Source organism: Scyliorhinus torazame, chromosome 13 (genome assembly GCF_047496885.1).
Source record: "Scyliorhinus torazame isolate Kashiwa2021f chromosome 13, sScyTor2.1, whole genome shotgun sequence".
Classification (NCBI taxonomy): domain Eukaryota; kingdom Metazoa; phylum Chordata; class Chondrichthyes; order Carcharhiniformes; family Scyliorhinidae; genus Scyliorhinus; species Scyliorhinus torazame.
Window position 1 is genome coordinate 36,249,841 of NC_092719.1, and position 26,671 is coordinate 36,276,511.

General features: G+C 43.9%; 1 protein-coding gene across 1 annotated transcript in view; it reads left to right on the top strand.

The window, feature by feature from the left end:
* The window catches only part of LOC140387961 (lysine-specific demethylase RSBN1L-like), a 79,081-nt gene that overhangs the window by 38,142 nt on the left and 14,268 nt on the right, over positions 1–26,671 (top strand). Inside the window, exons 3-4 of the mRNA XM_072471350.1 lie at positions 17,766–17,903; positions 19,804–19,946. Of these exons, the coding sequence (XP_072327451.1) occupies positions 17,766–17,903; positions 19,804–19,946 (281 nt within the window). The remainder of the gene's footprint in view (positions 1–17,765; positions 17,904–19,803; positions 19,947–26,671) is intronic.

A 26,671-nucleotide genomic window follows, 5' to 3' on the forward strand; every position in this document is an offset into this window, starting at 1 on the left:
AGGAGCATCACGAGCTTCGTGTGGGCAGGGAAAGTTCCGAGAGTAAGGAGGGGGTTCCTTCAGCGTAGTAGGGACAGAGGAGGATTGGCACTACCGAACTTGGGCGATTACTATTGGGCCGCCAATGTGGCAATGATACGTAAATGGATGATGGAGGGTGAGGGAGCGGCGTGGGAAAGACTGGAGAGAAAGTCCTGTAAAGGGACGAGTTTAGAGGCGCTGGTGACGGCGCCGCTACCGATCTCACCTAAAAAGTTTACCACGAACCCGGTGGTGGCGGCAACATTGAATATCTGGGGACAGTGGAGGCGACAGAGAGGGGTGCGGGGAGCCCTGGTGGGGTCCCCAATCAGGAACAACCATAGGTTCGCCCCAGGAAGAATGGATGGAGGATTTCAGAGCTGGTTCCAGTTGGGAATTAGGAGGGTGGGAGATTTATTTATAGATGGGACTTTTGCGAGCTTGGGAGCATTGGAGGAAAAGTATAAGTTGCCCCGGGGAAATTTCTTGAGATATATGCAGGTGAGGGCATTTACTAGACAACAGGTGAGGGAATTTCCATTGCTCCCGACACAGGGGATACAGGACAGGGTGCTTTCAGGGGTGTGGGTCGGAGAGGGCAAGGTGTCAGAGATTTACCGAGAGATGAGGGAAGAGGGGGAGGAGTCGGTGGGCGAACTAAAAGGAAAGTGGGAAGAAGAACTAGGGGAGGAGATAGAGGAGGGTATGTGGGCTGATGCCCTAAGCAGGGTAAATTCCTCTTCCTCATGCGCCAGGCTTAGCCTGATTCAATTTAAGGTGCTACATAGAGCACACATAACGGGAGCAAGATTGAGCAGGTTCTTTGGAGTGGAGGACAAATGTGGGAGGTGTGGCGGGAGCCCGGCAAACCACGCACATATGTTTTGGGCATGCCCGGCACTGGAAGGGTATTGGAAGGGAGTGACGGGAGTGATTTCGCGGGTGGTGAAGGCCCGGGTCAAACCAGGCTGGGGGTTAGCTCTATTTGGAGTTGCGGAAGAGCCGGGAGTGCAGGAGGCGAAAGAGGCCGACGTTGTGGCCTTTGCGTCCCTAGTAGCCCGGCGCAGGATCCTACTCATGTGGAAGGAGGCGAAACCCCCCGGACTGGAGGCCTGGGTAAATGATATGGCGGGGTTCATTAAACTGGAGCAGATAAAGTTTGCCCTGAGAGGATCGGCTCAAGGGTTCACCAGGCGGTGGCAGCCATTTCTCGACTACCTAGGGGAACGTTAGAGGGAAGACAGATGACCAGCAGCAGCAACCCAGGGGGAGGGGGGGGGGGGGGAGGGGGAGTTTAGTTTAGGTCAAAGATAAAGGGGTTTTGTTACTTGTGTATTGTTTAAAATTTCTGTATTGTTATTGTTGCGTTTGCTTTGTAAGAGGGGAAAAATTGTTGTTTGGGGAAAAAAATTTCAATAAAACATTTATAAAAAAAAAAAAAAAAGAAAATTATTGCAGGTAAAAAGCTTCTTTTTTAAAAAAAAAAGTATTGGAAATAATGAGTGTTCTTTTTAAAAGTCAAAACATGAACACTTTCTTTTCTGAACAAATGTTTAATTATAACAGCTGACATCCTGAAAATGTAGTTGGGAAGCACAATAAGAACCAAATGCAGAGGCTGGGAATGGAAAAACTGATGATTCAGTAATGCATTCTAAATGATTATTGCAACCACCATTTAACTTATTTTTTTCAGTTCTCACTGTGAACAATGTGCACGGTATCAAGTTCTGGAAAGACTGTAACATTGAAGTTTGAATGGGAGCCTTGGTTCAAACATATTTAAGTCATTGTAGTAAATACTAGAGAGATCATTCATAAAGAAGCCAAGCTGTGAATCAGTCTTGAGTTTACATATTTATTAATATTTCAAAAACTCCCCCTACACAGATGAACTGAAAAGATAAATGGGTGTTTCCTCCATATCCCTTGCAGCGATTGATCAATATGTCTATATAAAAGCAAATTATTGCAGATGCTGGAATCTGAAACCAAAGAGAAAATGCCGGAAAATCTCAGCAGGTCTGGCAGCATCTGTAGGGACAGAAAAGAGTTAATGTTTCGAGTCCAGATGACCCTTTGTCAAAGCCTTTATCAGTATATCTACTTGTTGTGACGAAGAAAAGCAATACTTCATTTTCTAGCATTCGATCAAGTAAAACATTCTGTTCTTGTGGAGGTCTTCATTCCATGTTTTTGCAGTGTTAGCAATGTCGCAAACTAATTACAAAGTACTACTAATGCATATGTAAACAGAACATTTAGATAGTCACTGAAGCATGATGTAGATTCAAATGTGCATTATCTCGCTGAATAGTCCTCGTGCAAGTAACTTTTTTTCAAATTAATTCTTGAAATGTGAGCATGCTGGGCATTTATTTTCCATCCCTAATTACCCTAGAACTGAGTGGCTTGCTAGGCCATTTCAGAGGGCAGTTAAGAGTCAACCACATTGCCATAGTTCTGGAGTCGCGTGTAGACCAGACCAGGTAAGAATTTTTTTTTAAAGAAATTTTTATAAAGTATTTTTATTCTCCTTTTCACATTTTCTCCCGCATTTACACCCATCAACAAGACCAGGTAAGATTGGTAAATTTCCTTCCCAAAAGGATATTAGTGAACCAGATGGGTTTTTACAACAATGGTTAGTCTTTAAGGTTTTTTTTATTGAATTCAAATCACCGTCTACGTGGTGGGATTCAAACCCAGGCCCCCGGAACATTCCCCTGGGGCTCTGGATTACTGGTCCTGTGACAATATCACAATGGCACTGCCTCTCCCGGAGTAGTAATTGGGAAAGTCTGAAAGGCATTGAGAATTTAGCACTCTTAAGAGCACACTCAGTGAGACATTGTGAAAGCTTATCCTTAACACGTTGCTGCAAAGTGCCTCAGGACAATACCCAGATTCAAGTACCTCGAGCTGCTTCATCTGTATACTTCCTTCAATCTTAGAAAGATGGGGATGGTCACTGTGCAGTGCTTTGTTTCGTTCGCAGCTCTTGAGATAATGTAGCAGTCTATATCCACATACAGCAATACATGGGAATATTCAAACTTTGGGTAATAATAGCAAATACTCTCCTACAAGAGAGAATCTAACCACCCCTTCATTTGTAATTGCATTACCATTACTGAATTCCCCGCCAATTCTGTAGGTCTCGATTGACCAGAAGCTCAACTGGACCAGCCACAAAAGTACTGTGATTGCAACAGCAGATCTGAGGTGAATGAATTGCCTCCTAAATCCTGAAAGCTTGTCGAAGGCACAAGTCAGGAGTGTAACAGAATACTCTCCACTTTCCTGGATGAGTGTAGCTCCAAGAACACTCGAGTAGCTTGACAGGATGCAGGACAAAGTGGTTTGCTTGATTGGTACCTCACCCTGAAAATTCACTTCCCCACCACTGGTGCACTGTGACTGAAGTTTAAAAAAAATAAATTTAGAGTGCCCAATTCATTTTTTCCAATTAAGGGGCAATTTAGCATGGCCAACCCATCTACCCTGCACATCTTTGAATTGTGGGGGCGAAATCCACGCAAACATGGGGAGAATGTGCAAACTCCACACGGACAGTGACCCAGAGCCGGGATCGAACCTGGGACCTCGGTGCCATGAGGCAGCAGTGCTAACACTGTGACTGTAGTGTGTACTGTCTACAGGATGCACTGTAGCAACTCATCAAGGATCTTTGTCAAAGCTCTTTATCAACATATCCCAAACCTGTGACCTCTGTTGCTTAAAAGAACAAGGACAAACAGTCGCATAGCAGCATCATTTGAGTCACATACATTCCTGACTCAAGAATATATCGCCATTCCTTCATCATTGCTGGATGAACATCCCATATATAATGGCATTGTACCTACATAGCAAGGACTGCAGCAGTTCAAGATGGTGGCTTACTGTCACCTCAAAGGCAATTGGGGATGGGTAATAAATGCTGGTCTTGCCTGTTTCAACCAAATCCCACAAATGTTTTTTTTTACCTTTTAGAGAAAAACATTTATGCATCTTTGCTGCTGCATTAAACTTTTTTAAGATTCTCTTTTCAATCTTTAATTTTGAGAGATTTTGAGTTTTCTTTACATGGGCGTAATCCACAGGATTTTCAGGGTAAGCAGTTTGTAACCACATCTTCAATGAGTTAGGTGTCCTCTTTGTTTGGAGGAAGAAAAGTAGTATGTTTTTCTGGACATATTGATCCTACCCTACTTGTTAGCTGGTGAAACCTGTAAAAAGGCCATTCATTCATGACTGAGGTCCGTACTAAGCTTCAATTGGTAATGTGAAAAACACATTGGATTTGTTTATTGTCTCGTGTGCTGAGGTACAGTGAAAAGTACTTTTCTGCGAGCAGCTCAAACAGATTATTTAGTACATGAAAATAAAATAAAATAAAAAGAAAATATATAATAGGGCAACACAAGGTACACAATGTAAATAGATAGACACCGGCATCGGGTGAAGCATACAGGAAGTGTAGTACTAATCACGTCAGTCCATAAGAGGGTCGTTTTGGAGTCTGCTAACAGTGGAGAAGAAGCTGTTTTTGAATCTGTTTGTGCATGTTCTCCAGCTTTAGTGCCTCCTGCCCGATGGAAGAAGTTGGAAGAGTGAGTAAGCCGGGTGGAAGGGGTCTTTGATTATGCTACTCGCTTTCCTAAGGCAGCGGAAGGTGTGAATAGAGTCAATGGATGGGAGGCAGTTTTGTGTGGTGGACTGGGCTGTGTTCATGACTCTCTGTAGTTTTTTGGGGTCTTAGGCTGAGCAGTTGCCATACCAGGCTGTGATGCAGCCAGATAGGATGCTTTCTATGGTGCATCTGTAAAAATTGGTAAGTGTCGACATGCCGAATTTCCTTTGGTTTCCTGAGGAAGTATAGGCACTGTGTGGTGGGATGACATGGGCAGGCTATGTTGCCTATTGATTGACTGGATGCAATAAAATGAGTATGTACTTTTTTGGATCTAATCACTTGAATTATACAGCAAATCTGACTGGAGCAAGCAGATTGAGACATGAAATAAATGTTCATAAAGGTAAACATTGTTAGGCCTGAGGAAAGTGGATATCTGCAGTATGGAGAAAAAAAAAATCCTGTTGCTTAGCAGGAAGCCTGAGGGAATTATGATATCCTAATAATCTAAAGCTCACGTCAACGACAAGTTTACTTCCTCAATGACTGGCCTCCTAACCTTGATGAAACCACTTGTTTTCCATACTTGCTGGTTTAACATCTGAATATTGTCTCCCAATTTCATTCGATTAGTTCATTACAAAAAATAACTAAAGATTATTTATTTATTGTAAGTCCTGCCTCTAAAATGTATTTTTAAATATGAATAGAATAACAAAGACCAAAGAAAAGTACAGCACAGGAACAGGCCCTTCGGCTCTCCTATCCTGCACAGACAATGCTGCCTTTCTAACCTAAAACCTTTTACACTTCTGGACCGTATACCCATCCTATTCATGTCTTTGTCAAGACACCCTATATTTTACCTACTTCCACTGTCTCCTCCGGCAGGGAGTTCCAGGCACCCACTACCCTTTATATATAAAAAAAAACATCCCTCGCACATCTCCTCTAAACTTTGCACCTCGTACCTAAACCTGTGTCCCCTAGTGATTAACTCTTCCACCCTGAGAAAAAGCTTCTGACTATCCACTCTGTCCATGCCCCCCATCATTTTGTAGACTTCTATCCGGTCATCGCTCAAGCTCTGTCATTCCAGTGAGAACAAACCGAGTTTATCCAAACTCTCCGCATAGAAGATTCCCTTCATACCAGGCAACATCTTGGTAAACCTCTTCTGTACCCTCTCCAAACCCTCCACATCCTTCTGGTAGTGTGGCGACCGGAATTGAACCCTATATTCCAAGTGTGGCCTAACTAAGGTTCTATTCAGCTGCAGCATAACTTGCCAACTTTTATACTTAATGCCCTGTCTGATGAAGGCAAGCATGCCTTATACTTCCACTTTCTCCACCTGCATTGCCACTTTCAGTGACCTATGCACCTGTACATCCAGATCCCTCTGCCTGTCAATACTCTTAAGGGTTCTGTCATTTACTGTATATTTCCCATCTGACCTTCCAAAATGCACTACCTCACATATTTGTCCGGATTAAACTCCATCTGCCATCTCTCCACCCAAGTCTCTAACCACTCTATAACCAGCTGTATCCTCTGACAGGCCTCATCGCTATCCACAATTCCAACAACCGTTGTGTCGTCCGCAAAATTACTAATCAGACCAGTTACATTTCCCTTCAAATCATTTTTATATATATATATACCGCAAATCCCTGTGGAACACGATTAGTCACAGCCTTCCATTCAGAAAAGCACCTTCCTTGTCTTCTATGACCGAGCCAGTTCTGTATCCATCTTGCGAGCTCACTTCTGATCCCATGTGACTTCACCTTCTGTACCGGTCTACCATGAGGGACCTTGTCAAATGCCCTACTGAAGTGCGGATAGATAACATCCACTGCCTTACCTTTATTAATTATATTAGATAATTTCCTGGATTATCCTTGCTACCCTTCTTAAACAAAGAAACAACATTAGCTATTCTCCAGTCCTCTGGACCTCACCTGTAGCCAGTGAGGATACAGAGATTTCTGTCGAGGTCCCAGCAATTTACTCCCTTGTCTCCCTCAGTATTTTGGGATAGATCCCATCAGGCCTGGGGGACCTATGTACCTTAATGCTTTTTAAGACGCCTAACACCTCTTCCTTTTTGATATCGATATAACCCACTACATACCCTTCCCTACCAAGTCCTCCTCTTTGCTGAATATTGATGGAAAGTACTCATTTAGTACCTCACCCATGTCTCTGGCTCCACAAATAGATTCACTCCCCTGTGCTTGAGTGGGCCAACCCTTTCCCTGACTACCCCCTTGCTCTTTGTATATGTATAAAATGTCTTCGGATTTTCCTTAATCCAATTTGCCAATGACTTTTTGTGACCCCTTTTATCCCTCCTGACTGCTTGTTTAAGTTCCCTCCTACTTTCTTTGTAATCCTCACGGGCCTCGTCTGTTCCCAGCCTTAAATATAGTGTTCAGTTCTGGTCGCCACACTAACAAAAGGATGTGGAGGCTTTTAAAAAAAAATGTTTTTATTCTCCTTTTTCACATTTTCTCCCAAATTTACACCCAACAATAAACAATAATCAGTAATGAATGTAATGTCAATTCCCATATCAATAACAACGATCCCATTCTCCCACCAAACCTCAAACATTAGCCCGCATGTTAACACAAACAAATGACAAAAAAGGATCAGGAATCATAGCCATCATGAACACATACAGTCCCTCTCCCCCCAACCCTCCCAGCACCCCCACCCATGTTCGATGTGATCCAATTCTCAAAAATTGCATAATGAATAATGCCCATGAATTATAGAACCCCTCCATCCTTCCCCGCCACGATCAACGAGGCGGAGGCTACAACATCTACCTCCGCGCCCTTTTCCAACCCTGGCTGGTCCGACATCCCGAATATGCCCTCCCGAGGGCCCGGGTCCAGTTTCACGTGCACCACTTTAGAGATTACCCTCAAAACCTCCTTCCAGTAGTCCTCCAACTTTGGAGAGGACCAAAACATATGAACGTGGTTTGCCCCCCCCCCCCCCCGGCACCTTCTACACCCTCAAAGAGCCGGCTCATCCTCACCCTTGTAAGATGTGCTCTGTACACCACCTTCAGCTGTATCAGCCTCCACCTGCGCTGTCGCTAGCACCTTCAATCCCGACTCCCTACCCAAACTCTCCTCCATTCTGACCTATTGGGAGTCAATCCCGCTGACCCAGCTCCATACCTTCTCCACATTCTCCACCCAGTAATAATACATTGGGTTCGGAAGACCCAAACGCCCTGCCTGCCTTCCTCTCTGTAGTAGCACTTTTCTAATTCTGGCCACCTTCCCTCCCCATATGATCGAGGTAATCATCCCTTCAATCTCTCCAAAAAAAGGCCTTTGGCCGGAAAACGGCAGGCATTGAAAGATAAACTGGAATTACGGCAGCACATTCATTTTAACCACCTGTATCCGAATCGCCAGTGACAGAGGGAGACCATCCCACCTTGCCAGATCAGCTTTCACCCTCTCCACCAAACTAGAAATGTTGTACCTGCACCCCCATGTATCTAAACTGAGTCCCTGCCCTACGGAATGGCAGGCCCCCACCCCTGGCCGAGACACCACAAAATATTCACTCTTGTCTTCTCTTCCCGCGACCCCACCCCCGCACCATCCCGTTCCATACCTCCGAACTTCTTAACGGCCAATGGCTCAATTCCGACTGCAAACGGCATGAGGGACATAAGACATGCCTGCCTAGTCCCACGGTGGAGAGGAACGTATTCTGAGCTGATGTTATTTGTGCAGACACTGGCCCTCGGCTCCTTTTTAAAAAAAATAAATTTAGTGTACCCAATTCATTTTTTCCATTTAAGGGGCAATTTAGCATGTTCAATCCATCTACCTTGCACATCTTTGGGTTGTGGGGGCGAAACTCACGCAAACACGGGGAGAATGTGCAAACTCCACACGGCCAGTGACCCAGAGCCAGGATCGAACCTGGGACCTCGGCGCCGTGAGACTGCAGTGCTACCACTGCGCCGCAGTGCTACCACTGCGCCACCGTGCTGCCCTTGGCCCTCGGCTCCTTATATAATAGCTTTACCCAGTCCACAAATCTGGGTCCAATTCCAAACCGCTCTAGAACTGCCATCAAGTACCCCCATTCCTCCCGGTCAACCGCTTTCTCGGCGTCCAATGCCACAACCACCTCTGTTGGATGTGGAGGCTTTGTAGAAAGTAAAGAAAAGATTTACCATGATGTTGCCTGGTATGGAGGGCATTAACTATGAGGAGAGGTTGGAGAAACTTGGTTTGTTCTCACTGGAACGATGGAGGTTGGGGGGCGACCTGATAGAAGTCAACAAGATTATATGGGGCCTGGACATTGTGGATCGTCAGAAACTTTCCCAGGGTGGAATAGTCAATTACTGGGGGCATAGGTTTACGGTGCAAGGACAAGGCTTAAAGGAGATGTACAAGGCAAGTTTTTTTACACACATGGTGGTGGGAGCCTGGAACTCGCTGCCGGGAAGCAGGTGGAAGCAGGTACGATGGTGACTTTGAAGGGGCATCTTGGCAAATATATGAATAGGATGGGAATAGATGGATTTAGTCCCTGGAAGTGTAGGGGGTTTTAGTTCAGACGGGCAACATGGTCGGTGCAGGCGTGGAGGGCCGAAGGCCCTGTACCTGTGCTGTAAATGTATTTTTCTGTCCTTACAAATGCTTCCTTTTTCCTTTTGACTAGGCTCACAATATCTCTCGTTATCCAAGTTTCCTGAAACTTACCACACTTGTCCTTCACAGAAACATGCAGGTCCTGAATTCCTATCAACTGACATTTGAAAATCTTCCACATGCCAGATGTTGATTTACCCTCAAAGATCCACCCCCAATCTAATTCTTCAGTTCCTACCTATTTTTGGTGTAATTAGCCTTGCCCCTTCACCCGAGGGTTACTCATATCTTTATCCAACAGTACCATTAAATATACTGCATTATGGTCACTGTTCCGAAATGCTCCCCTACAACTTCATCGACCACCTGACTGGGCTCATTCCCCAATACCAGGTCTTGTACAGCCCTTTCCCTAGATGGACTATTTACATACTGTTTCAAGAAGCCCTCCTGATGCTCCTTACAAACTCTGCCCCATCCATGCCCCCAGCACTAAGTGAGTCCCAGTCAATATGGGGTAAGTAATGGCAGCACGGTGGCGCAGTGGTTAGCATTGCTGCATCACGGCGTCAAGGTCCCAGGTTCGATCCCGACTCTGGGTCACTGTCCGTGTGGAGTTTGCACATTCTCCCCGTGTTTGTGTGGGTTTCGCCCCCACAACCCAAAGCTGTCCAGACTGGATTGGCTACGCTAAACTGCCCCTTAATTGGAAAAAAAAATGAATTGGGTACTCTAAATTTAAAAAGAAATGTAGGGGAAGTTAAAATCACCCACCACCTTTCCAAAATCTGCCTACATATCTGCTCCTCTATCTCATGCAGGCTGTTGGGAGACCTGTTGTAAACCTCCAACATTGTACCTTTCCTATTCCTGAACTCTACTCATAATGCCTTGCTGCATGGGCCCTCTGAGGTGTCCTCCCACAGTACAGCTATGATATTCTTAACCAGTAGTGCAGCTCCCCCACCCCTTTTACATCCTCTTCTATCCCACCTGAAACATCTAATTCCGGGAACGTTCATCTGCCAGTCTTGTCCCTCCCTCAACCAAGTCTCTAATGGCAACATCATATTTCCAAGTACTAATCCAAGCTCTTGTGTTCATCTGCCTTACCTGCTATACTTCTCGCACTGTAACAAATGTACTTACTTCAGACCACCAGTCCTACTGTGTTCAGTAACATCTCCCTACCTGCTCTTCCTCTGAGTGTTACTGGCCCAATTCTCTTATTCCCCCTCAGTTATTTCACTTGCTCTTAAATTATGTAAAGCTAAATCAACAAAAGGGAAAATTGGGATGAAAATCTGGTAATTTTTTTTATATTTAAAGTTGTATTAATATATTTTTGTTTATATCGGTTACAGCAGTACTGCATACGAAATTTAAGTGCCTTTAGTGTAGGTCGGTTCATCTGTCATTTAACTGAATAACCCTTTTTTAAAGAGAGAGCTCAGCATCATAATTAGATCTCTCCTTAAGGAAGGTGCTTGAATTTATAAACAGCTGCAAATCAGCAGAAATAACACTTGCCTGTTGGCTTCATTCATTACATCTTGGATCACTTTGGCACAGGGGTATAGCTGAGCAATGACCCTAAAGACAAAAGTTTAAACACAACAGCTTAAGCTGCTATCATCACTTGTTTACAACCTCAAATTGCATTAACCAATGACCGCTAATATTAACTAATGTGGGTTGTTGTTTGGGGGTTAATGGGATTGTTGTTGATAAGGTGATTGACATTGTATTTGTTACCGTTGATTGTTTGTTGGTGGGTGTAAATTTTGAAGAAAATGTGAAAAAGGAGCTTTGCGGACTGTGCCAGTTAAAAGCAATTCTACTTCATATCTCCCAATAATGGGAAATCAATAAAAGCCGTGTCGATGATAATAAAAAATCAATCCCTCCCTGTTTTGTGAGAATCTGGTTAAAATCAGTCCCTCCCTGTACTGTCTGAGAATCTGGTTAAAATCGGCCCCTCCTGTTCTGTCTCAGGGTGGAATTTTCCCATCCAGTTCATGGCAGAAGTGGAGAATCCAGTGGGAACCAAAAATTCGGAATCCAAACAGTGCGGAAACAGTTTGCAATTCTGCTGATGGTGGGGTCCGGAATCCCGCTGACTAGTAGCGTAAACTCTATCTGCACTTATTACCATCTCATGAACGCTCATTAAATCTGTTGCTCACCAGAATCACATGGTGCCTTTCAATCTTGCATCACACCAGCGGGAAATCATGCTGATCTGAATCGCATCCTTCCTATCAGGGGTAGGTTTAGCTCAGTGGGCTAGACAAATGGTTTGTGATGCAGAACAATGCCAGCAGCGCGGGTTCAATTCCCATACTGGCTGAGTTTATTCATGAAGGCCTTCTCAACCATGCCCCTTGCCTGAGGTGTAGTGATCCTCAGGTTAAACCACCACCAGTTAGCTCTTCCCCCTCAAAGGGGAAAGCAGCCTATGGTCACCTGGGATTATGGCGACTTTACCTTATAATGTGGCGACCAGAATTGCACGCAGTACTCCAGCTGTGGCCTCATCAAAGTTCTGTACAACTTCAATATGACCTCCTTACTCTTTTAATCTAAGCCTCGATGCATAAAGGCAAGTGTCCCATATTCCTCTTTCATCACCCTATTAACCTACCTTTCTGCCTTCAGAGATCTATGGACAAACACACCCCTTTGTTCCTCGGAACTTCCCCGTGTCAGGCCATTCATTTAATACTTCCTTGTCACATTACTCCTTCCAAAATGTGTCAGGCCATTCATTTGATACTTCCTTGTCACATTATTCCTTCCAAAATGCATCACCTCACATTTTCAGGGTTAAATTCCACCTGCTACTTTTCTGCTCATCTATTTCTTCCTGTAACCCCAAGACACTCAACCTCACTGTTAACCACCCGGCCAATCTTTGTGTCATCCGCAAACTTATTGATCCTACCCCCCACATAGTCATCTATGGTGTTTATATAAATGACAAATAATAAGGGACCCAGCACAGATCCCTGTGGTACCGAGGCAAGTTTTTTTACGCAGAGGGTAGTGGGTGCCTGGAACTCGCTGCCGGAGGAGGTGGTGGAAGCAGGGACGATAGTGACATTTAAGGGGCATCTTGACAAATACATGAATAGGATGGGAATAGAGGGATACGGACCCAGGAAGTGTAGAAGATTGTAGTTTAGTCAGGCAGCATGGTTGGCACGGGCTTGGAGGGCCGAAGGGCCTGTTCCTGTGCTGTACTTTTCTTTGTTCTTTGTTCCTGGACACTGCCTTCCAGCCATTAAAGCAGCCATCTGTCATCATCCTATGTCTCCTACAGCTAAGCCAATTTTGAATCCATCGCTATCACTAAAGTCACCCTGTATCCCATGTGCCTTCTTTAGAAGTCTCCCATGTGGGACCTTGTCAAAGGCTTTGCTGGAATTCACATAAACTACATCAACTGCACTACCCTCATCTACACACCTGGTCACATGCTCAAAAAAATCAATCAGATTTGTTAGTCATGACCTCCCTCTGCCAAATCCATGCTGACTTCCTGATCAAACCTTGCCTCTCCAAGTGGAGATAGATTCTCTCCTTCAGAATTTTCTCTACCACTGACATGAGACTCGCTGGTCTATAGTTCCCTGGCTTATCTCTACAACCTTTCTTAAATAGTGGGACCACATTAGCTGTTCTCCTGTCTGGCACCTCTCCTGAGGCCAGAGAGGAATAAAAAATTTGGGTCAGAACCCCTGCAATATCCTCCCTTGCCTCCCACAGCATCCTTGGGCACAATTCATCCGGACCTGGAGATTTGTCCACTTTTAAGCCTGCCAACACCTCCAATACCTCGTCACTCCCAAGGGTGGCATGTGGTGCAGTGGTTAGCACTGGGACTGCGGTGCTGAGGACCCGGGTTCAAATCCCGACCCTGGGTCACTGTCCGTGTGGAGTTTGCACATTCTCTGCATGGGTTCACCCTCACAACCCAAAGATGTGCTGGTTAGGTGGATTGGTCATGCTAAATTGCCCCTTGGAAAAGAAAAAAACGATTGGCTACTCTAAAGTCATATATATTTTTTTAAATGCCTCGCCACTCCCTATGTCAATTTGCTCAACAACCTCACAGTCTCTCTCCCTGAGTTCTGTATTTACCTCCTCATTTTCATGGGTGAAGACAGATGCAAAGTATTCGTTCAACACCCTACCAATGTCCTCTGACTCCACCCACAGATTTCCCATACGGTCCCTAATGGGCCGTACTCTTTTCACTGGTTAATCTCTTCCCGTTGATATATTTGTCGAATATCTTGGGATTTACCCTACTTTTACCAGCCAGAGCTTTCTCATATCCTCCCTCATTTCCCAATTGCTTTCTTAAAACTCCATCCTGCACTTTCTGTGCTCCACTAATTTCTCCGCTGATTTGCTCCCTTTGTATTCGCTAAAAGCCTCCCTTTTTCTTCTCATTGTAATCTGAATATCTCTGGTCATTCATGGTTCTCTGGGCTTGTTACTCCTTCATATTACCCTAGAGGGAATATGCTGGTACTCTCTCTCTCTCTCTCTCTCTCTCTCTCTCTCTCTCTCTCTCTCTCTCTCTCTCTCTCTATCTCTGTGTACTCTCTCCTCCGTTTCTCTGCCCCGCCCCCCCCCCCCCAATTGCTCTTCTGTAGATTTCCCACAGATAACACTATCCAGTCTACCTTGGCCAGATCCTGCCTTATGTTATTAAAATCCACTCTCTCCAAACAAAACCTTTTTTTGCAACTTATTTCTTTGTCCATAACAGACTTGAATTGTACCATGTTGTGGTTGTTATAACTAAAATGCTCCCCCACCAACATATCAACCCCTGACCGGCTTCATTCCTCAGAATTTTCAACAAAATCTCCCAGTTCAGGGTAAGGGCAGGAAACTGCATCAATACAGTCATCAGTGCACAGAGAACAGAGGCGAGGGAGGGATCTGGGTAGGTGTAGAATAAAGAATGTTTCACATATTCTATAAAAATTTGTCAGACATAGCTGGGACTCCTACGGGTTCCCATCACAGCACCTTTTATTTGAAGGAAATGAGTGGACTTAAAAGAGATGTTCAATACGTGAACCAGCTCAACCAGGTGGGGAGGGTGGTGGTGAATGGAGACAAGTTGCATCACTATTCTAGGGAGAAGCAGGGAGCTCTCGTACTCTAATGTCGGAGACTGGAGGTATAGAAGGATTAGATATCCATGTGAAAAGGAGACCATGGAATCATAGAATCCCTACAGTGCTGAAGGAGGTAATTCGGCCCATTGAGTATGCACCAACACGCTGAAAGAGCACCCTATCCCCGTAACCCCACCTCGGGGAAATTTAGCATTGCCAATTCACCTAACCTGCACATCTTTGGAGTGGGAGGAAACTGGAGCACCCGAGGGAAACCAAGCAGACACCGGAGGAATGTGCAAACTCCACACACCCGAGATCAGAATTGAACCTGGGTCCCTGGCACTGTGAGGCAGCAGTGGTAACTGCTGTGCCACCGTGCTGCCCCCTAGCTGGGATCAGGAAACTGGAAGCTGTTCAAGTGATTGAGGACATGACAAATGTCATGGTCTATGTGAGAAGAGATTGGACAAGGGGGGGAATGTAGTCCAGGTAGGACAAAACCATCAGGGGGATGAACAGGCTGAAACGATGGATCTACAAGGGCACACCAATGGATCTGGAAAAGGAGGCAGAAGCAGGTTGTTCAGGGTTGTGGGTCATGATCCGGGGAAGGTAGAAGATAGTGTCAAAAAGTTAGCCTCTGCCCTCTGTTAGAGGCCAGTACACCAAATGGCAACAGCACCACCTTTATAAACCGGTTTGATGACAGTTGGGGTTGGGCCTGAGAGTACGGAGTGCTGAAAATTCAGTTAGTGAAAACAGAACCTGCATTTGTCAAAAAGATCTAAAGGGAGTAAGAGGCCTGAGGGAGGGGTCAGGTGGAGGAAGAACTCTGCAGATGGGAAATGGATATACTGTACAAAAGGCACTTTTTTAAAAAATTGCTAAGTTCTAATTAATTGCTGTATGATTTGTGAATTCATAGAATTTCATAGAATCCTTACAGTGCAGAAGGAGGCTCATCGAGTCTGCATTGACCCTCTGAAAGAGCACCCCACTCCCTGTAACCTCACCTAACTGTTGGGCACTAAATGTAGCATGAATGGCCAGTCCACCTAACCTGCACATCTTTGGACTGGGAGAAAACCAGAGCACCCGGAGGAAACGCACGCAGACACAGGGGGTGGGATTCTCCAATCCCGCGCAGAGTGTCCACGCCATCGTAAAATGCGATGGTGTGAACGGGCTGATCCCAGGACTAATTCTGGCCCCTACAGGGGGCCAGCATGGCGCTGGAGCGGTTCGTGCCGCTCCAGCTGCGATCCCGGCGCGAACTGTGCGCCGCGGGAACGGCGTATGCGCAGTGGTGCCGGTGCCAACGCGTACACGCACAGTGACCTTCAACACGCCGACCCCGGTGCAACATGGCGAAGGCTACAGGGGCCGGCCACATCGGAGACCCCCCACCCCCCAGGCTGCCACCTGACTCTTCAACGCCAAGGTCCCGTCGGCCCAGAGCAGGTTAGAATGGCGCCAGCGGGACTCTGTTCTTTTCTTACGGTCGTTCAGCCCATCCGGGCCGGAGAATCGGCCGGCCGCATAGAGCGGCCTGTGACCGGCTCCGCGCCAACCACGCCGGCGCCAATGGCACCGATTTCTCCGCTCTGCAGAGAATCGCGTGCCACCTTCGGGACGGCGTGGCCCGTTTGCGGGGATTCTCTGGCCCGGCCCAGGGCTGGGAGAATCCTGCCCAGGGAGTGTGGAGTTTGTAACCAAGGCGGAATCGTACCCTGGTCCCTGACGCTGTGGGGCAACAATGCTGTGCCACCGTGTCGCCCACTGTATTTCTTACGGTTCTACTGTTTTAAAAAAAATATTGGGTACCCAATTATTCTTTTCCAATTAAGGAGCAAATTAGCGTGGCCAATCCACATACCCTGCACATCTTTGGGTTGTGGGGTGAGACCCACGCAGACACTTGAGAGGATGTGCAAATTCCATATAGACAGTGACCCCGGGCCGGGATTGAACCTTGCTCCTCGAAGCCTTGAAACAGCAGTGCCAACCACTGTGCCACCGTGCTGCACCCTTTTGGATCTATTGTAAGGCAGTGAGAAGACCAGGTGAACAATGTATACACTGACCTTATGTATTAGATGATTCTACTGATGAATATTCATTACAGAAGGTTATAAATGTACTGAAATGTAAATAAGAGTCGTATGCAAAATTGTCAATATTTCAAAACCTCAACCCAGATGTTCTGGAAGTGTTTGCCTCATTAGCAATGTGAGGCGATTTGTTACTGGGCTCCCTTACTTGATCTCTGGTGAGATCACAAGAACTCATAAATTCCTAGAGTCTTGGTTTATCAAGACTGTTGATTATTTTTTTTAAGTCCTTGATTTGCTGCCAAGGTAGAATCATAGAATCATAGAAGTTTACAGCATGGAAACAGGCCCTTCAGCCCAACCAGTCCATGCCACCCAGTTTTTACCATTAAGCTAGTCCCAGTTGCCTGCACTTGGCCCATAACCCTCTATACCCATCTTACCCATGTAACTATCTAAATGCTTTTTAAAAGACACAATTGTACCCGCCTCTACTACTACCTCTGGCAGCCCATTCCAGACACTCACTACCCTCTGAGTGAAGAAATTGCCCCTCTGGGCCCTTCTGAAGGTAGCAATGAGATTAATAATGCTGTCTATTATTTATGTGAAAGTACGTCAGTAACGTCTCCCAAGGGAAGTTGAGGCTAAATGTACAAATCCATAAAGCCATTAGCTTTGTAAAAATGGCATCTTTCAGTCTGCTCACCATTGAAATGTACGCTCATTCCTTTGATTATTTTCTCTCAATCCAATCTTTTTCTGTACCTGATTTGATATTAAATTCTCCCTTTCTAAGAGGCAATTCTTTCTCCTTTCTTATGCTCTTAATTTCATAATCCTTCATTCTGGTGAAGGAGATAAACAGTTGATTGCCCTGTTTATTCTGGTCCCAAGTGCCCAGCTTCCCCCACGCACTGTTTTCAGCTCACACTTTAAGCAACTTGCCATGCATTTATTTAAAGAACCAAATGTACAAAGCTAAGTCTAACTAATGGCAGACGTCCTTGAATGCCCTGACATAGCACTTGGTGGCCCAATATTTCTGGTTAGTGCTGATTAGATATTGTGATTTAGACACACTGTTGGTAATTAAGGTCTAATTTGCATCTGGTCATAATAGCAAATGGAAATAGGTCTCCCCACAGACGTTTGAGAATTTATAAATAAACTTCTGTTCCATATTATCGAACTATATTCAATATTTTGTGTGTTACCAGATAATATGGCAGTTGTACATTTGCTTAACTTTTTTTTTCTAATCTGGCAATAGGTGAGACGAACATATTCACATGGTACATACAGGGCTGGCCCAATGCGACAGATCAGCTTGGTAGGAGCTGTTGATGAAGAAGTTGGAGACTATTTTCCAGAGTTCCTTGACCGATTGGAAGAATCTCCTTTTTTAAAAGCAAGTATTTTTAGCCAATGGAACTTACAAATATTGTTGATCATTTAATATTGTTTATGCTGAGGAACTGATATACACTGGAACCTCACAAATCAAAAATGCTTGGGATCAAGGCATTTATGGATTTTGGAATTTTCTGGATTTTGGAATGCGTGCACACAAACGAGGAGCAGGAGTAGCCGTGATGAAACGTTATAAAGCAGTAATAAAAATTCTGTGTTGCCCTGGTTCAAATAAACCAAACTGAGCCTTGGCTGTGCTCCAAAGCACTGCTGCAAACAGATGAGTTTTAAAAATGGCAGGGGGGTTCGTGACTGTCGAGCGGGAAAATACAGGAAGATGAATTATCAACAGTCCAATGTGGTAGCTTTTGTCATCCATCTTGCATCCAAATGGACCTTACACAGCAAGTTACCAAACAGTAGGTTACAACCCCTGATGGACTTGCAGGGATCTTTTTGGAGTTGCAGGCATTTTTTAAAAAAAAACAACAGTCCTGTTGTTTGAGAATCTGATTATTTAAACAAATTGCTTTATTTGCCTAACTTTAGTTTTAAACTGATTTTGAATGTCAGCCTTGTTGATGTCCAGCACCATTTTGCAGTGCCACAAGTGGCTAGACCTGTAGTTGCATATGTGCTGAAAAACAATTTTATACAACTGGTGGTGGCCAGATTTCGGATCGTGAGATTGGAGGCTGTTTGGAAGGGCATTGGGAAATTAGTTGACCAAGAAGAAGGCCAAGAAAAACAACTGCACCTTCTTAGCTCACTGACTTAAACTACAGCAAATTCGGCATAGACTGCCATGTCAGAGTGGCTCCTGCGCCACACCAGACTTTGTTTAATAGAGTTGCCCACCATGGCGCAAACCATCATTTTATGAAAAAGAAAATGTGTGTATATCACATACACGTGCACAGGTGGGTGGGGTCAATATTCAATTTTGGGCCGAGTAAATGGCTACCCGGGTAGGGTCAAATATAAGTTTTATATCAGCAACCAGATAACATGAACATAAAACTTAATGTAGTTTAGCCAATGCTTTTTTGGGGGGATAGATAGTTGATTGCTTAGTTGAAAAGCAGGTACAATCACCTAATGGGTTGGGGACAGGAACAGGTTGGGGTTGCAAAATATCCACGATGTAACAACTGAAAATGGGAAATAATACCTTTTGCAATTTGAATTAGTCAATATGGGGGTGTTCGATGTCTGCCATTGTTTTCTAACTAATTACTAATCGTTATCTAAAAGTCAAAATAATGTGCACTCAGTATTTTCCCAAGTACTTAAAATTGTCTATTTAACAAATCTGTAACATATAGATTCATTTGCAAAGTTGGAATAATGAGAGCTTGAGTCATGCATGTGTAATGAAGTTATTGGCGCATTCAGTGCTGAAATGCCTGAATTTAGAATAATGCAAGTATGGTTGAAAGTGCACAAAAGTTCTAAACAATTTAAAATGTTTTGATTTCCATGAAAATCATGTTATTACTTGAAGAAAACCTGGATTCTTTTACTTTGAGTTTACAACTGTAAGTCACCACCTAAAAATGAATTTATACCTGTAAATCACTACCTTAAAAAAACAACAATCCTTGGTTCCCCTACTTAAGAATAGCACAAATGCACTCCCCTTGCAATGCGAAAAGATCTTACATTTTTTTCTGGTCTTATCAACATTTCATGTATTAGTTTTGGTGCTTGAATGCTGGATTCATCCTTTTAAAAAAAGATGAATTTCCATGTAATACTGAATTATAATTATATATTGAAGGACATCTGAAGGAATTTGGTTGATCTTGTCGGTTTGCTGAATTAGATAAATTTTGAAGAGCATGCGTACAAACAACTAGCTAAAAATAGATTTAAATCTAACTTTTTTCTGCCAATAGCGTACATTACCGTGGGGATCACTTTCTAGTCTCAAACTCAAGTGCCGTAAGGAAAGTGATGATGGCCCTATTATGTGGGTTCGTCCAGGAGAGCAGGTGATCCCAATAGCAGACATGCCAAAATCACCTTTTAAACGAAGACGGTAAGTTCAATGTCTTGTCTATTGTGTTTGCCAAACTTTCTTTATTGGCTCCCAGCAATTAAACTTCCACTACTCATCTGCACTTCAGTTGCTAGGCACAGGAACAAGCTGTATACTCCTTGTATGCCTACAAAATTATCAAATGTCCAATTTTCCTCCAGCTTGGATTAACAGAAAACCTAATCCATACTATAGATCTAATGGGGCAAATGTCCAAACTGCTTTACAGTAGAACACATTCTGATGATGCATTTATGACCAGAGAAAAATGCTGCTTTGTTCCATTGAATTTTATTATTTTAATGAGTTAACTTTGGCATTTAGACAACCCAATTGTATTTTGAGAGATCTGAATATTTTTGACTGCTTACCTGCCAGGCATTGCTCTAAATGTTTATCACAAAGACATTTTTAATATCCTATATATTTTCTTCACCAATTCAAATTTGTCCCCGGTTGTAATAGCTTTGCAGTAATTTTATATATTTACCTTATCTACTCTATTTCTTATAATTTGTTATCTCATTCCTTTGAAGATTGTGTAGCATCTCTAATCCTCCCACGCTGTTCATTTTCTTTGCACTTGAGATTGAACTTGTCACTTTTTTATTAAGATGTTGTCCAAAACTGAACATGGAAAATGCACTGTTGATTTTCTGTACTGAACACTTCTTGTCATTGATCTTTAAAATTGTACAGCTGGAATTGGTCAATACAAAATGCAAAGCAACATAAAAGTTACTGCTTTATCTAAAAAAAAAGAAGTTTAATCTGTAAATGCTGTTCGAAAGGCGTAGAGAAATGGTCAACAAGCTACATCGCAAAAATTCGAAGCGTTAGAGATTGGTAGCGCAAAACATAATGATTCTGACCACTGTATGAGAAATATATGAATCTAGTAGAAATATCCCTTTAGCCCCAAGAACATAACCCACAGCTACTTTCTGTGGTAGTGAATTCCACAGATTAAGGGCAGCACAGTGGCGCAGTGGTTCGCACTGCTGCTTCAAGGTGCCGAGGTCCCAGGCTTGATCTCAGCTCTGGGTCACTGTCTGTGTGGAGTTTGCACATTCTGCCCCTGTTTGCGTGGGTTTCGCCCCCACAACCCAAAGATGTGCAGGGTAGTGGATGGCCATGCTAAATTTCCCCTTAATTGCAAAAAATGAATTGGGTACTCTAAATTTATTTTTAAAAAGAAAAAAAAAGTGAATTCCACCGATTCACCACTCTGGGTGAAGACATTTCTTGTCACCTCCGTCCTAAAAGGTTTACCCCTTATCCTCAAAATATGACCCCTAGTTCTGACCTCCCCCAGCATCGGGACATTCTTTCTGAATCTACAGCCCTCAACGCTATGCCCTGGAGACATGCTGCACTGCCCAGATTTTGCCTGGCCTGAATCAGAAGGTCGGGCGATATAGGATTGGCTGCATTTTCAGGTAAGAGCTTTCAAGCAGAGTCGCAATCTGACCCAATTGCCACTCGCTCAGCAATTATGGCCCAATAATGCATTGGCACCGTGGGGTGAATTTTCCTTTTTGTAGCTATGTTCTGGCGCTGACTGTCCTTCAAACCTATCATGTTGGCCCTGGCTCTGAATAAGATTCCAGCACCGAGAGAGCCTGTCAGTGCTGCTGAAGGATGTCGAATAGCACTGCTGCACCCAGAGAAACTGTAAAGGGACAGAAGAACCCCAAATGTTAGCTGCTTTAAAGTCTATTTAAAAATAAATGGTGTAGGGAAAGAGGGTTCTAGTCAGCCTTTTCCCTCCATTTCTGGAGATTAGGGTCCTCACCGTTGCTAACATGGACTTATTACAAGGCAATCCTGGGAGTGTTGGTAATGATGGCTGACAGAAGACAGATGGAACAAAAACCATAATGGTATGGAAAGGGAGGAGAGATATGTAGTTTGCATAGAAAACAAAGTAGACTCTACCAACACATTTTTGGGAAAGAAAAGAGAAGGAACATTCAGCCTCTTTTCTCCGTACCACAACAACTTTTATAATGTCTTTTATGTAATGACACAGCCCAACATGCTTCACAGGAGCATGATAAAACAAAGTATGACACAGCCACTGAGTCAATAGGGCCTGATATTACAGAATAGGACATATTGTAAGTCTGTATTGTTAGTGTTACGGATAAGGAGGAAAGACGGCCCGAGTTCCTCAGTTCCCTTTCCCTCTGTCCGTAATCCATGATGTTCATTTTTTCAGGTAAATGTGTGTGTTTATAACCACCATCCTAACCCTCACCAGTTAGTATGTGATCAAGTTTAAATATACCAGGAGCAGACTTTGGTAGGCTTAATCAAAAATAACACTTTGTTCACACTCATGCACACAAGATCTTAACACTACACGAGTGGGTGTGTAGATAGTTTGGGTCATGTTGAGATCAAAAAAGAGGAGATATTGGGGGTCTTGAAAAATATTACGGTTGATGAGTCCCCAGGGCCTGATGGGATTTACCCCAGAATATTGTGAGAGGCAAGGCAGGAAATGACTGGCTACAGGTGAGGTCCCAGAGGATTGGAGAATAGCTAATGTTCCTTTGTTTAAGAAGGGTAGCAAGGATAATCCAGGTAATTACAGGCCGGTGAGCCTTGCGTCAATGGTGGGGAAATTATTAGAGAGGATTCTTCGAGACAGGAGTTACTCCCACTTGGAAATAAGTGGACATATTAGCGAGAGGCAGCATGGTTTTATGAAGGGGAGGTCGTGTCTCACTAACTTGATCAAGGTTTTGGGTGGAAGTACGAAGATGATTAATGAGGGTAGGGCAGTGGATGTTGTCTACATAGACTTCAGTAAGGCCTTTGACAAGGTCCCTCATGACAGACTGGTACAGAAGATGAAGTTGCATGGGATCAGAGGTGAGTTGGCAAGATGGATACAGAACTGGCTCAGTCATAGAAGACAGAGGGTAGCAGTGGAAAGGTGCGTTTCTGAATGGAGGGCTGTGACTAGTGGCGTTACGCAGGGATCAGTGCTGGGACCTTTGATTGTAATATATATATAAATGATTTGGAGGAAAATGTAACTAGTTTGATGAGTACGTTTACGGACAACACAAAGGTTGGTGGAATTGTGGATGGCGATGAGGACTGATCAGTTGGAGACTTGGGCAGAGAGATGACAGATGGGGTTTATTCCGGACAAATGTGAGGTAATGCATTTTGGAAGGTCTAATACAGATGGGAAATATACAGTAAATTGCAGAACCCTTGAGAGTATTTATAGGCAGAGGAATCTGGGTGTACAGGTGCACAGGTCACTGAAAGTGGCAACGCAGGTGGAGAAGGTAGTCAAGAAGGCATGCTTGCCTTCATCGGCCGTGCATTGAGTTTAAAAATTAGCACGTCATTGCAGCTTTTCGAACCTTAGCTAGACCGCACTTGAAATATAGTGTTCAATTCTGGTAGCCACACTACCAGCAGGATGTGGAGGCTTTGGAGAGGGTACAGAAAAGATTTACCAGGATGTTGCCTGGTATGGAGGGCATTAGCGATGGGGAGAGGTTGGAGAAACTTGGTTTGTTCTCACTGGAACGACGAAGGTTTGAGGGGCGACCTGATAGAAGTCTACAAGCTTATAAGGAGCATGGATAGAGTGGATAGTCAGAAGCTTTTCCCAGGGTGGAATAGTGAATTACTAGGGGGCGTAGGTTTAAGGTGCGAGGGGCAAGATTTAAAGAAGTATGAGGCAAGTTTTGTTTTTTTTTACACAGAGGGTGGGGTGGGAGCCTGGAACCCACTGCTGGGAGAATTAGTGGACGCAGATACGCTAATGACTTTTAAGGGGCGTATTGACAAATACATGAATAGGATGGGAATAGGGGGATATGGTCCCGGGAAGGGTAGGGGTTTTTAGTTCAGGTGGGCAGCATGGTCGGTGAAGGCTTGGAGAGCTGAAGAGCCTGTTCCTGTGCTGTAATTTTCTTTTGTTCTTTGAGTCACACACTGCATACTCAAGAAAGATACAATTACAAAAGACGGTGCACTTGTACAAGTAGAAATCAAAAGATTGTTAACTGTTCCTGTGTCTTTGCAAGTCGACTGAAGTAGGAAGCTTTGTCCATTCTTGAAGTACAGGTCAGGTACTTTCTGATGGCTGTGGGTCAGATATCAGGATTACTTCAAAGGGGAGCGGGAGATGGCGCAGTGGTAATATTAATCTTTATTGGTGTGACAAGTAAGCTTACATTAACACTGCAATGAAGTTTCTGGGAAAATCTCCTAGTCGCCACGCTACGGCGCCTATTCGGGTACACTGAGGGAGAATTCAGAATGTCCAATTCACTTAACAAGCACGTCTTTCGGGACTTTGTGGGAAGAAACCAGAGCACCTGGAGGAAGCCCACACAGACACGGCAAGAACATGCAGGCTCAGCACAAACAGTGACCCAAGCCCGGAATCAGCCCACGTCCCTGGTGCTGTGAAGCAACAGTGCTAACCACTGTGCTACCGTGCCACCCAGTTAGCACTGCTGCCTCACGGCACCAAGGACCTTGGTTCGACCCAGCCCTGGATCGCTGTCCGTGTGGAGTTTGTATATTCTCCCCATATCTACACAACCCAAAGATGTGCAGGGTAGATGCATTGCCCACTCTTTTGAGGTCCACCAACAAGGGTGGATTGGCTGTGCTAAATTGCCCCTTAATTGAGTACTCTAAATTAAAAAAAAAAATAAAAAGTTGAGTACTCTAAATTTAACAAAAAAGGATTACTTCAAAGAGAAGAATGTTCAGGCCCAGACCTTAGGCACTCATGGCTATTGTATCAGGAGATCCAATTTCTTTACAAGTGAACTCGGAGCTTTGGAATCTGGGAATTTTTTTATCCAAGATTTACAGGCCTCATAATACCAGAACAGCAAAGATGCACAGATTTTCTCTGCATCTTTTGTCTTGTTGGTGTTATTCTGCAGACTAGATCCAGGTCACTTCTGAATTTTGGGATAAAAGGTTTTCAGCATCAGACAATCCGTTTCAGCCACGTAGTCAATAGCCATTGTACAATACAAGGTAGATAGATGTGTTCTTTCACACTGACCTCATCAGCTTTCCTTTGTTACGTTCAAACCTGTAGACAGTCTAGAAATCCATTGACTGTGCATTGGAGTAATCGTTAAACAACGGTAGGCATAAATTCCACAAAGGAGTGTTTTCTAGGTATTTCCATTCAAAGGGGAGAGCCCCATCTAGTATGATTCAACTCAAAGCTTTGATAGTTACAAGGGTCACCTGATCCCTTGGCAACCATCATAACAGTTCATCAGTGTCCATTTTTAATTAAATACAGTACATGTTTAAAGTTATGAATACGGCATGTCTTTTACCAGGCATCTCACTAGAAAACCCAGATCTAAAGAAATTGAATCATGGCAGCATGGTGGCAAAGTGGTTAGCACTGCTGCCTCACAGCGCCAGGGACCTGGGTTCAATTCCAATTTTGGGTGACTATCTGTATGGAGTTTGCACTTTCTCCCCGTGTCTGCATGGGTTTCCTCTGGGTGCTCCAGTTTCCTCCCACAGTCCAAAATGTGCCGGTTGGTGGATTGGCGATGCTAAATTACCCCTTGGTGTCCAAAGATGTTCAGGTTAGGTGGGGTTGCGGGGATAGGGTAGGCCGAGGGTGAGTGCAACTCGGTGGCTTCTTGGAGAGGCAAAATGTTGGGGGGTGCTGACTCCCAGAAATGTCAGCATATCTCTTTGAAGCAATGGAATGCTCTTGGGTTGTAATACAAGTGGTGCAAGATGTCAGGATTTTGGTTGAATTGTGGGCTCTGTCGATTCTGTGCTGGAAATTATCTAGCAGGTCCACAATGAAGTGTTTCACAACAACATTGCCAGCTGGGAGAGTTAGAAATAATTAATGGGTGTGAAGTATTTGGACCTCATCAGATGCCGATGCAATGTAGCACCCATCTATCTTGCCATTTGAAAAATATGTATTAGTGTCTTAACAGGCTCTGTACATGTTACTAGTAAATTATATGTTTGTAGGAATCTCTAATGACTATAAAATGGATAATTCTGACTCTTGATTCAGTAACCATTTTCTTTAATAATTTGTAGCTTGAGGTACAGAGTGATAATTGTTCAGTGTTTTTTTTATTTTATTTCATGTGATGTGTGCATTGTTGGCTAGGCCAAGGTTTATTGCTCATCCCTAATTATCCTTGAGACAGTTGTGGTGAGCCGCTGTTTTGAGCCACTTGAAGTCCATATGGTGTAGGTACACCCACAATGCTGTTGACATCATAAACACCGTTTGTACCGCTTATACAATTACTAAATGATTTTGTTCCCAGACAGTTCCTAGTCTCCCTATAGGGCTTAGGTGAATACATTGCATCATTCCCAACTCAGAAGGCTGACAGATCTTTATAATTTAAAAAATCCAGACTTCTGAAATATAGCGTGCAAACTTTTAAAGATAATTACCGTACAGGTACAAAAGATGTTGTTCCTGAATAATTAAATATAAATTGGTGACGCTGGTTTCTGAATATTATTTGCAATATCTGGTTCATAATGACTAAATATTATATTCAGCCAGTGCAAGTTTCTGACAGTGCAACTTTTTAAGTTAATGGACACCTCTGAACAGTTATAATGGAATTAATACATCTCAATTAAAGTGTCAAAAAGTAATTTAAATGGGGGTATAATTTTGTTCACTTTCTCAGGATATTGATCATCAACTTTGGTTTCAT